This window comes from Trichoplax adhaerens, genomic scaffold (genome assembly GCF_000150275.1).
Source record: "Trichoplax adhaerens TRIADscaffold_11 genomic scaffold, whole genome shotgun sequence".
Lineage (NCBI taxonomy): Eukaryota > Metazoa > Placozoa > Uniplacotomia > Trichoplacea > Trichoplacidae > Trichoplax > Trichoplax adhaerens.
Genome location: NW_002060953.1, coordinates 1,066,860 through 1,079,482, shown reverse-complemented (window position 1 = coordinate 1,079,482; position 12,623 = coordinate 1,066,860). Strand labels below are relative to the sequence as shown.

At 35.8% G+C, this 12,623-nt stretch overlaps 1 protein-coding gene across 1 annotated transcript; it reads left to right on the top strand.

The window, feature by feature from the left end:
- Positions 1 to 5,842: 5,842 nt before the first annotated feature.
- On the top strand, positions 5,843 to 9,104 carry TRIADDRAFT_29808 (uncharacterized protein; the record flags this gene model as incomplete). The annotated part of the gene is made up of 15 exons (XM_002115580.1): positions 5,843 to 5,867; positions 6,018 to 6,094; positions 6,172 to 6,352; positions 6,980 to 7,080; positions 7,174 to 7,271; positions 7,388 to 7,482; positions 7,621 to 7,669; positions 7,755 to 7,812; positions 7,925 to 8,017; positions 8,129 to 8,190; positions 8,261 to 8,375; positions 8,481 to 8,561; positions 8,650 to 8,745; positions 8,854 to 8,940; positions 9,024 to 9,104. 15 exons carry the CDS (start codon positions 5,843 to 5,845, stop codon positions 9,102 to 9,104), a joined length of 1,299 nt encoding a protein of 432 aa, XP_002115616.1.
- Between the last annotated feature and the right edge of the window lie 3,519 nt (positions 9,105 to 12,623).

Genomic DNA, 12,623 nt, shown 5'->3' with positions numbered 1-12,623 from the left:
GTGAATTTTGCTATGATGCCTTATAAAAGTGTTTCCGAGACAATGTCTACTTTACGAGTTAGGAATAGCTCTAACTTGCAACAAGTTTTGAGTGTTTTCCAACCTTCACTACTGTAGTTTGGAATAGCAATCAGTTGGTATTTCTAGGTAGATATGTACGGATTAAATACCATCTAATCCTATTAAATTGACCAATTCTTAATAAAAGTTCAGCTAACATATATTTAGCTATGCTATGAAGGTATTTCATCTAAACTTAGAAATTGTACCTTCAACCTTAAAATCCTTCAAGGTGATTGATACAATCTAGTTAAACTAGCTGGCAATTACTATTTTAGTCTATCTTATCCTAAATTAAGGATTGCTAGCACATCAACTGTTAACTGCTAAAGTTATAATTAAGGAGACCGTAAGCATTACTGGTATCGAAACATATATACTGTAGAAGGTAACATAGAAATAATATACACGTCACGAAGATTACTTTTGTGACAGTCTACGTTTAAAAATTGCTATTTTACCTTGCTAGAAAAAGCAATGAATATATTATCCATCGAGATGTCGCCATGGACAATAAAGAATAATTGCAATGATATTACAGCTTTTATAGCATCCTGGGCTATTTGTGTAATGCTTTCAATAGTTAAAATTGAAGATTGACTTTGAATTAAATCCTCGAGTGTAACCATGATTTCATCACAAAGTTCATAGCATAATGTTCTGTACGGTATCTTAATTCGATAAAGTTTTAAAATTATTCTTTATACAAGAATAGAGAGCATATTAACGTGATGAGTAGTCCATCCACACTTAAGTTTTAATAATAACTTACAAGGCCTATAAACTATTTTGACAGTTTCTAAGAGCTCTACAATCCAATGTTTCGATTTTATTTTAACTCAATGATCTTTGAAACTAATCAAGAAATTGAAAATAATCAAGCTATGGTTTAATCACTCATTTAAATATTTGTATGCTATTTTTCACAATTTTTAGAAGTTTTTCGTCAATACTGATTAGTTACGGTATTTTCTTAAAAGGCATAAATTCTGTTTAGTTTGACAATACCGCTTGATTATAAATTTTTGATAGTAAATAATTAGCGACAATGCCTTTAACAACATATGATGTATCTCCCTGTCTTTCTTTTATTATAATGACCTCAGAGTACTCTGTCATAGAATAATTCATCTATAATTTTCAAGACTACTGTTCTGTTACCTGATCGCGAAGACAGAAATTCCTGCAAAGGCTTTTACACCGTTAGTTCTAGACAATGACTGATATAATTAAAATTTACGAATAATTTCGATAATTTAATAGTATTAGTATTAGGGTTATTAATTTACTTTTTAATGTTATAGGGATACATATAATAGAAATACAAATTAAACTTGCATGGGTTTCAATCTACTAGGGCTGTTGCATATTTTTTTATCTATAGCTTGAAATCGGTTGTTTTCAAGATTTCTAGTTTAAATTAATAAACTGCAATAGAATTAAGATTATGTAAAAATTTATTATTATGTATTTATCTGCTAGGTAAATAAATAAAAAGATGGAATGAACTAAGCAAATATTTTATTTTATTGCTGTATTTACAAATTTTTCAAAGCAGGAAGGCTCATAAATACGCCTATCGGTAAATGCTGTAACGCATTGTTCTTTATGTTTCCAGATATACATATTAGCAAGTATTATAGCAAATATTAGTGATATAATATCAGCAGTAATTTTCTTGATATAACTTTGCGTCAATATCTGGAAATGTTAATTATCCATTAAATAAAGTGTAGAAAACGAAATTCCAAAATTGTAGCATATTTCAGATCATTTCAGAGTTTCATCCTACGGCTTTGATTCTTACAAATTTTGCAAGGAGGTTAATCCATAAAACGTCGCATTGGTAAAATGTTCAATTTTATTGATGAAAGGTCTCTGCAATTTTGCAAGTGCTGAATAAATAGCAGTAAAGAGCAACAACAGATTATAGACTATAGTTTGAAATTCGTTTTCCTAGTTTTTCAACTATTCGACTACCGCATCTTAAAAATTTATAAATTTTTATTCTCCGGTCTATGTTTTGTAATTATAAGTTCCATGTGATTCTAAACTTAACAATACCAGTGTAAGAAAATAAATAGCAAGGAAGGGTAGATTTAAATAGCCTTAATAACTATAATTTTACCGATATAAGGCATATCAATAATTAGAAAAGGTAAATGTGAAGAACCCTTACAACAGATTCTAGATTAGAATAATGTATTTTAATATACTGTAGTTGTAATTGCATAAATGTTTATATTTTAAAGTATTGTCTCATTATTTATAGTGAAGCCTTTACTATCACATGATAAATGTATCTTCAATAGTAACAAATTCTAAATGGATCAAAACGATATATTTACAGATGAGTAAGGCTGTGTAGCGCTGAGAATGCTTGATCGCAAATAGTACAAATTATGCAATTTTTCAGCAAGCTACAAAATTGTTTTAACAATATAGTCATTTTAATTCAAATGAATGAGATTCTAATTACCAGATTGTAACATATACTATTTCCAAATCTTTAATAAATAATGTTTGCGTTACTCAACAGGCAAATTTTTGAATATATTGCTAACAGCAGGCCTAATTAATGGTATGTTAATTGTACGGTACTCACTAAGATTAAAGTTTTAGTACTAGTTCTAAAAGTCTCTACACAAACGCAAATATTAGAGATTCAATTTTCAGAGCATGTATTTGATTGTTTTGTTATGTGCATTTCGCTGTAAAGCAAAATGCAACCGCTAAATGGTAACATTTCACCATGATTGACTTACAGTTTTTGAAGCCTGGGTAGCTCAATTAAATTACCACAACCTATATGAACAAGATACCCGGATGATAAATCCCTGAAAATTTTTAAAATAGTCGTAAGGTCTAGATACCTTTATTATGCCTCTTCCACGAGAAAAATAGACATGTATAAGTAGTATGAAAAATTATTTTTTTGTTTCTACATAGTCAATTCTTTGGATTTGATAGCTAATTTTCATAATCAGCTTTATTTCAAATAATAACGTTCTGAAATGATATATGATAGAATGAATTCAAAAGTGACTAGATTTAGTCTTAAAATGGCAATGTCATTTGATAAACATTACTGGTAATCAATCTTTGAGCATGCAAAATATTGTTGGCACAGATCAGTAGAGAGAAATTAAAATACTGCAATTGATAGTATGATTTAATTTATGTTCTTACAAATATGGAAGATGCTTTCGGTCGTGAAATGAACAAACAGAGCTGCAAAACGGCGAGATCGACCGTGAACAAGGATTGCATACCTCGCGAAAGAACTGAACAGTACAGTGTACAACTTAGTAAACATGCTCTGTAGTGTGTGCATCTTTTGATAATAATAATTAATCAATTAATTAAGTTCATGAAAGAATCGATCTAACTGCAAGTAACTAAATACTGTAACCCAGAGAGCTGCAAACCGACGAGATCGACCGTGAACAAGGATTGCATACCTCGTGAAAGAACTGAACTGTACAGTGTACAACTTAGTATACATGCTCTGTAGTGTGTGTATCTTTTGATAATAATAATTAATCAATTAATTAAGTTCATGAAAGAATCGATCTAACTGCAAGTAACTAAATACTGTAACCCAGAGAGCTGCAAACCGACGAGATCGACCGTGAACAAGGATTGCATACCTCGTGAAAGAACTGAACAGTACAGCGTACAACTTAGTATACATGCTCTGTAGTGTGTGCATCTTTTGATAATCAATATTAACTAATCAATTAAGTTGATGAAAGAGTAGATCCAGCTACAAGTGACTAAATGCTGTAAGCTAGGGAGCTGCAATACGGCGAAATCGACCGTGAACAAGGATTGCATACCTCGCGAAAGAACTGAACAGTACAGTAAGCTGCAAAGCGACGAGATCGACCGTGAATTAGGATTGCATACCTCCTGAAAGAACTGAACTGTACAGTGTACAACTTAGTATACATGCTCTGTAGTGCGTGCATCTTTTGATAATCAATATTAACTAATCAATTAAGTTGATGAAAGAGTAGATCTAGCTACAAGTGACTAAATGCAGTAAGCTAGAGAGCTGCAAAGCGACGAGATCGACCGTGAACAAGGATTGCATACCTCGTGAAAGAACTGAATTTTGCAGTGTACAACTTAGTATACATGCTCTGTAGTGCGTGCATCTTTTGATAATCAATATTAACTAATCAATTAAGTTGATGAAAGAGTAGATCCAGCTACAAGTGACTAAATGCAGTAAGCTAGGGAGCTGCAATACGGCGAAATCGACCGTGAACAAGGATTGCATACCTCGCGAAAGAACTGAACAGTACAGTAAGCTGCAAAGCGACGAGATCGACCGTGAATTAGGATTGCATACCTCCTGAAAGAACTGAACTGTACAGTGTACAACTTAGTATACATGCTCTGTAGTGCGTGCATCTTTTGATAATCAATATTAACTAATCAATTAAGTTGATGAAAGAGTAGATCCAGCTACAAGTGACTAAATTCTGTAAGCTAGAGAGCTGCAAAACGGCGAAATCGACCGTGAACAAGGATTGCATACCTCGTGAAAGAACTGAATTTTGCAGTGTACAACTTAGTATACATGCTCTGTAGTGCGTGCATCTTTTGATAATCAATATTAACCTTAACTAATCAATTAAGTTGATGAAAGAGTAGATCCAGCTACAAGTGACTAAATTCTGTAAGCTAGAGAGCTGCAAAACGGCGAAATCGACCGTGAACAAGGATTGCATACCTCGTGAAAGAACTGAATTTTGCAGTGTACAACTTAGTATACATGCTCTGTAGTGCGTGCATCTTTTGATAATCAATATTAACTAATCAATTAAGTTGATGAAAGAGTAGATCCAGCTACAAGTGACTAAATTCTGTAAGCTAGAGAGCTGCAAAACGGCGAAATCGACCGTGAACAAGGATTGCATACCTCGTGAAAGAACTGAATTTTGCAGTGTACAACTTAGTATACATGCTCTGTAGTGCGTGCATCTTTTGATAATCAATATTAACTAATCAATTAAGTTGATGAAAGAGTAGATCCAGCTACAAGTGACTAAATTCTGTAAGCTAGAGAGCTGCAAAACGGCGAAATCGACCGTGAACAAGGATTGCATACCTCGTGAAAGAACTGAATTTTGCAGTGTACAACTTAGTATACATGCTCTGTAGTGCGTGCATCTTTTGATAATCAATATTAACTAATCAATTAAGTTGATGAAAGAGTAGATCCAGCTACAAGTGACTAAATTCTGTAAGCTAGAGAGCTGCAAAACGGCGAAATCGACCGTGAACAAGGATTGCATACCTCGTGAAAAAACTGAATTTTGCAGTGTACAACTTAGTATACATGCTCTGTAGTGCGTGCATCTTTTGATAATCAATATTAACTAATCAATTAAGTTGATGAAAGAGTAGATCCAGCTACAAGTGACTAAATTCTGTAAGCTAGAGAGCTGCAAAACGGCGAAATCGAACGTGAACAAGGATTGCATACCTGGCGAAAGATACATACTGTCGTGGTAGACGGTATTGTATAGTTCTGTACTATACTGACGCTGTAGAGACTATTGCGGTCATATTGAAGTCTATTGGACTTCACGACAGTCCCTTTAGCCGCCTTTTTTGGGGAAAAGCCACTGTTGAAGCCAACCTAGGACATCCGTCCTTCCCAGGCGTCCAGACCTTACACTTTGTTGGCATCCCTGTGTATGATAGCTTGTGTTGTTGGGTTAGCAGACATCAAATCTTCTAGGTTGTGCAATTTAGTCATCAATTCAAAATGAGTGGCGGTGTTTACGGTGGAGGTGCGTAAAAAATGATATTCTAGCAATATTTTACTTTAGTGGATTGTAACTGTTGATGTTGAAATCAGTCGTTGATGTCTTGATGGAAGATTCGATGGTTTTTCTTGCAAGTAAATTGACGAATAAAGTCATGTTGATTGTGGATTTTAGATGAAGTTGGCGCCATTGTCTTGGACATTGGTAATACAACTGTTCGTGCTGGTTTCGCCGGTGAAGATACACCAAAGGTATTACTTGTTACTTTCCATGATTGCTTGTATATCGATTGGGTATATATCGACGTTTTTGGTGATCTGAATATTAGGCCGACTTTCCTTCATATGTGGGTTGTACGACCGATGGTAACTTCGAGGATGACAATGCCATGGATACTGCAGATGGTCCGACATCAGTAGCTTCCAAAAGGAAATATTATATTGGTTATAATTTTCTATCATCGCCTAAAGAAAGGATGGAAATGATTAGCCCTTTAAAGGATGGAATGAGTAAATATAGGCCAATTTTGCTAATAGAATCACCTCGAAAGTTGTGTATCTTTAGTTTAAAATTATTATCGTAGAGGAAAACGACAATAATGCTATCATGTTCGGTGCACACTGCCATGGCATTGCATGAGTGATGAGCATAAGATCCTATTGCCTACTGTGCAAGAATCTTTCAGTTTCGATGCCGTGTAGATGTCACAAATTCTAATCGATCGTAACAAAATTGGTCATTTCTATTGCTTGCATTAAAATTACGACAGCATTAAAGAGTGAAATCGAACGTTAGTAACTGAAGTGGTTAAGGATTAGAATTTGAATTGCATGCATGCATGACTGAGCTCATTCATAGTTTAGATTAATTATGAAACTAGTCTGCAATCAACCCTACGGTGTTTTAGCTCAGTTTAAGATCGTGCTACTGTATCATACGTTGATGTACTAGGTCATTAACTGAAACTGGAGGTAATAAGAGTTGCATTGTAATATCAACTGGTCTCTTTTTATGTATTAAAAGTTAAAAACGCCGCCTTGATGTAATTTTCATTTTTCTCCACTCACGTATCCTATTACGCCATGATAGGATTAAGTTCTCTTGCTGAAATCGATTTCACTTGAATCTCTTGTTAGTTGATGATTGGGATCTATTTAAAGAACTTTTTGACCATACCTTTGCCAATCACATTCGCTCCGATCCTTCGGTGCATCCTATTTTGATGACGGAACCTGCTGTAAGTTTTGTAGACGTGCCACATTCTAAATGGCGTCGACAAAATAAATGAAACTTCATAAAATAACTTGTTACTGTTTCATGATTTTATTAGTGGAACGAACGAGGGAAGCGAGAGAAACTGTGCGAGCTTATGTTTGAAACGTACAATGTGCCAGCATTTTACCTTTGCAAGAGTCCAGTATTAGCGGGGTGCAGTATCTACAAAATCCTAACACTATATAATATCACAAAGTTTCTCGACAGTATTTAGCCAATATGTAGATTGGTACTGTATATATCATATTATGTTTATGTTCTACATGTAGCTTTGCCAATGGTCGCTACACTGGTATAATCCTTGATTCAGGAGCGCATCATACTTCCGCCATTCCAATTTATGATGGTTATGTTTTACAACAAGGTAAGATTCGGATTTACGCGTATAAAAGTCATTTCACGATATCATCTACATATTGTATTCATTCTTTTAAGCTGTAAACACTTTTGTGGAAATTGTGTATTTTTATAATATCTTCCTTCAATTTAATCTTACCTTTAGGCATAGTAAAATCTCCTTTGGGTGGAGATTTTGTTACGGCTCAGTGCAGGTTAGTAATATAAAAGTTGAATCACTTTTAAGATGTTTGAATTGATTCTAATATCACTTATATCTGGTGTATTTTTGTTCTAAAGGTCTTATTTAGCCGACAAGAATGTTGAAATTGTTCCTACTTATTTAGTTGGTAGCAAGGTAGTACTGCTCTTGATGTTGTAACACGGAAGCCCAACTAGAGATAGTCAAAAATAATACATTAGTTTCCTTATTACGCTGATGAATGGGTATGCATCTTGTTCTTTATTAGACCCCAGTGGGTAAAGGAGAGCCATCTATTTATACAAAGAGGGCAAATTTACCGGCAAAAATAACTCAATCTTACCATAATTATATGGTCAAGGTAGGAATTTTAAACATGATGCCCCCATTGAGGCCGTAGTGTTTACGTGTTGTGTAATCATTTACTATTAATTCTTTAATGTCGTCATTGAATCATTTTCTCTATATCTAGAATACTCTACACGACTTTAAAGCCTCGGTTTTGGAAGTTTTGGATTCAAATTTTCATGAAATGTACGTACATTAATATAGATATCTGCATTGTGGATATAATCAAACTAAGGCTATTCTTTAATGCTACCAGCAATGCAGGAAGTATTCCATCGATGCATTATGAATTTCCTGATGGGTACAATAATTCTTACGGGGTAGATAGATTTAAATTAGCAGAGGGTTTATTCGATCCATCAACTGTCAAGGTAAAATTTGTTACTGAAATTCAGTAATGATGATAGTGTTGGCAATACCAATCGATTATTTTGTAAACGTAAATAATTACCATTGCAATGATTTGCAATATACAGGGAATGGATTGCACGAACTTACTGGGAATTTCTCAACTTATACTAACGAGTGTAGGAATTTGCGATATCGATATCAGACCGGTAAAATTTGTAATATTTGAGCGTAATAGTTTGACTCAGTTATGTTGGAAGCAATAGCGATAGCTGTACCTGTAATTTTGGATTATAGAATTTATACAGCTCCGTCGTTGTTACTGGAGGTAATTCCTTACTGCGAGGATTTTGCGATAGGTTATCTAGAGAGTTGCAAAACAAAGTTCCTCCGGTTAGTATTGAACTTCTAAAGAGCTTAACAGTGGCTAATATTTTTGGGCTGGCGATGTGTATTGTAGGATTTCTGTACGAAAATTATTCATTATTTGCTTTACTGCAGGGTTTACGAACAAAAGTCGTTAGTGCTAACGGTTCATTAGAACGACGCTGTGGTGCCTGGATTGGTGGATCGATATTAGCATCTTTGGTACGTAATTATACCATTGTATTTCAAATTAGCCTCTAAATTGAATGTAATTGACTGTTTTGAAATATTCTTTCTTCTGATAGGGTTCCTTTCAGCAAATGTGGATATCGAAACAAGAATATGACGATGGTGGAAAAAACTGCGTTGAGAGAAAATGTCCGTAAAGGAATGATCTCATTCACTTTGACACGAATTAATATTGCTTAGGACTGTACAATTGAATTGAAGTTACGACCTGATTTCTGAACTTACATTTAAAATGAAGTCGTTAAGCTATACTACTGAATAAATATTTGTCTCGCCTTTAAATTGATACAGTCTCTGTTCAAAAATTTTATTACTACAAATATCAAACGACCTGTTCGTATTCCTTAATGTAATACCGATTATTTCTGATACTTTGTTTGTAATGAATCATTCCAATTTTGTAGAATAAACGGTCTACTAGTGTAATTATATATTCTCAATAGCGTTGTAATGACGTTTCCTGTAGTTTAATTCACCAGCTGCGTTAAGTTCAGGAAAGTGATTAGTAGATTTAGTAAGTACTAGCAACTATTGAGTTATGCTTGTTTATGTCCGTTGTATGGAGCATGGAGTGACTTCTATACTTTATACTGTAATAAGATATCCTGTAGCGGTTATGAATGTTCAATTGTTGAATGGTCACTAGCTTACACGTACTTTGGTGTTTTACTCTACTATGGGCGATTTAGTAACTAGCATTCACGCACTGTGGCGCTTTACTCAGCCATGGGTACGAATCGTAGGATAACGATAGATGTTGAATAGTCATTAGCATAGACGTACTGTGGTGTTTTATTACTCTGTCATGGGTACGATGATGATGGTTAGTTGATTGTTGGAGAGTTTGCTAGCCTATACGTACATACCAAGGATTTGTAAGAGGAATAAGTGATGCTCTTAGAAGTCGCTGCACGTACTCTAGTGTTTTAATGAATCGATCATCGATACGATGATTTTTGTAACGTACTCTACCATAGCATACTGGTCTGCTAACTTGGAGGCAAGCCGTGCAGATACTTCAATGCAAGGAAGAAAGACTGTAAAGTCCAGACCAGTGATGGACTGCCAAGATTTATGAAATATTATTCATATCCTCATTCACTATCATCGACTCCCTGGCGTAGTTGGAAAGCAACAACTGCCGCAACAAATTGAGTTGGAACAATCGTCATTGTCGATTGAACTGTATTTGACTGTACAACAGTGTATAGTCTGTTTAAATAAAAATACGAATTAGAATACGTAAGTACTGCCCGGTTAGCTCAGTCGGTAGAGCATCAGACTTTTAATCTGAGGGTCGTGGGTTCAAGTCCCCCATCGGGCGCACTTAAATTTTTTTTTTCTCTTCTCTTGAGCTAGTCATAGATAAAATTGAATAGCCGGAAAAAGGTAAGGTAGAGTATGGCGTTTGCAGTGCTGTATGGAATATCTAGTAGTATCGCCCATTTACAAAGCGGGCGCTGTACACTGTACAGTACTGTATGCGATCTCGTCGTACAGTACTGAGTACACTTTACGGTACAGTGTACTGTACTACAGTACTGTACACAATGAGGTGGCATTGCATGGTTTGATATTTAAATGGCTACTGCACACTCAGTGCACAGTGCACACTGTACAGTACTAGTACTAGGCAGGGACTACTCATTGAGTACTCCATCAAAATTGTGCCTTGTGTCGACGTGAGTCACTGACTCTTCATCCAGGGTGGAAAACTAGGGTAGAAGAGTCAAATCATGCATACAGCACTGTACGATTGCAAATTTGCAATACAGTACATCCAGTACAGTACAGTAGAAAGGAGGCGCGTCGTCTAGTACAGTATTGTACAGTGTACAGTATGAATTCGGGAGATGAAAAGTGACTGCTTACTGTACACTGTACACTGTACTGCTTCCAGTAAGGTTCAGTATGAAACCGTGATGAAAAGCAGTGTACTGTACAGTGTACAGTATGAAGCCGGGTGATGAAAAGTGACTGCATATTGTACACTATACACTGTAGTATACAATGGATGTAGGCAGTACTAGAAGAATAAATATGCTGTACAGTATGATGACTGAACCAGTGTTCGTACATGTAATCAGGCGTTCATTCAAGGACGTCGTACAGTGTACAGTATGAAGTCGGGTGATGAAAAGTGACTACATACTGTACCTTGTACACTGTAGTGTACAACTGTACATTGCTGTACTGTATGTAAGCAGTAGAAGAATAAATATCTGTATGGTGACAACATCATTAACAGTTCAGCACAATTACATTGTCGATGATGGTGAATTCTACGAGTAAAATAGGACAACGCTGGATTTGGCTTTTTAGATAATAATAATAATAATAAGTAAGTAGCTCATACATTATTACGTAAGCAATACCAAGGACTACTCCACCAAAATGAAATTCATTTTTGGTGGAGTAGTCCCTGCCTTTACGTTTAAAGCTTTCCTGTACGTGCCAATGATTTCCAGTACGCGTAAAAGCATTCATGTACGCGCAATGACTTTCCAGTACACGCATTCATTTCCAGTACCTGCAAGACTTTCCAGTACTGTACGCGTGACATTTCCCAAAGTACTGTACACTGTACAGTACAGTGGCCCTTCTCGGCCACCGTAGGTTGTACAGTACAGTACAGTACATGCAATCATGCGTTCATTCAAGGACGTCGCACTGTACAGTACTGTATGTACAGTACTGTCCTATATGAAGTCGGGTGATGAAAAGTGACTGCATACTGTACACTGTACACTGTACAATACAATGTACTATACTGTAGACAGTACTAGAAGAAATATACAGTACAGTACAGTACTGTACTGTATGGTGACTGGTTCGTACAGTACAGTACATGCGTTTATTCAAGGACCGTCGTACTGTACAGTCTTCAGTATCAAATCGGGTGATGAAAAGTGACTGTGCACTGTACACTGTAGTCTACAATGGATGTACTGTAGACAGCACTAGAAGAAATATACTGTACTGTACTGTACTATATGGTGACTGGTTCGTACAGTACGGTACATGCGTTCATTCAAGGACGTCGTACAGTCTTCAGTATCAAGTCGGGTGATGAAAAGTGACTGTACACTGTAGTCTACAATGGATGTAGACAGTACTAGAAGAAATATACAGTACAGTACTGTACTGTACTGTACTGTACTGTATGGTGACTGGTTCGTACAGTACAGTACTGTACATGCGTTTATTCAAGGACCGTCGTACTGTACGGTCTTCAGTATCAAATCGGGTGATGAAAAGTGACTGTACACTGTAGTCTACAATGGATGTACTGTACAATGTACATGCGTTTATTCAAGGACCGTCGTACTGTACAGTCTTCAGTATCAAATCGGGTGATGAAAAGTGACTGTACACTGTACACTGTAGTCTACAATGGATGTAGACAGCACTAGAAGAAATATACTGTACTGTACTGTACTGTATGGTGACTGGTTCGTACAGTACAGTACAGTACATGCGTTCATTCAAGGACGTCGTACTGTACAGTCTTCAGTATCAAGTCGGGTGATGAAAAGTGACTGTACACTGTAGTCTACAATGGATGTAGACAGTACTAGAAGAAATATACTGTACGGAGACTGATTGGTACTGTACATGCAATGACGCATTCATGACTTAAACAGTACTCGTGCTGC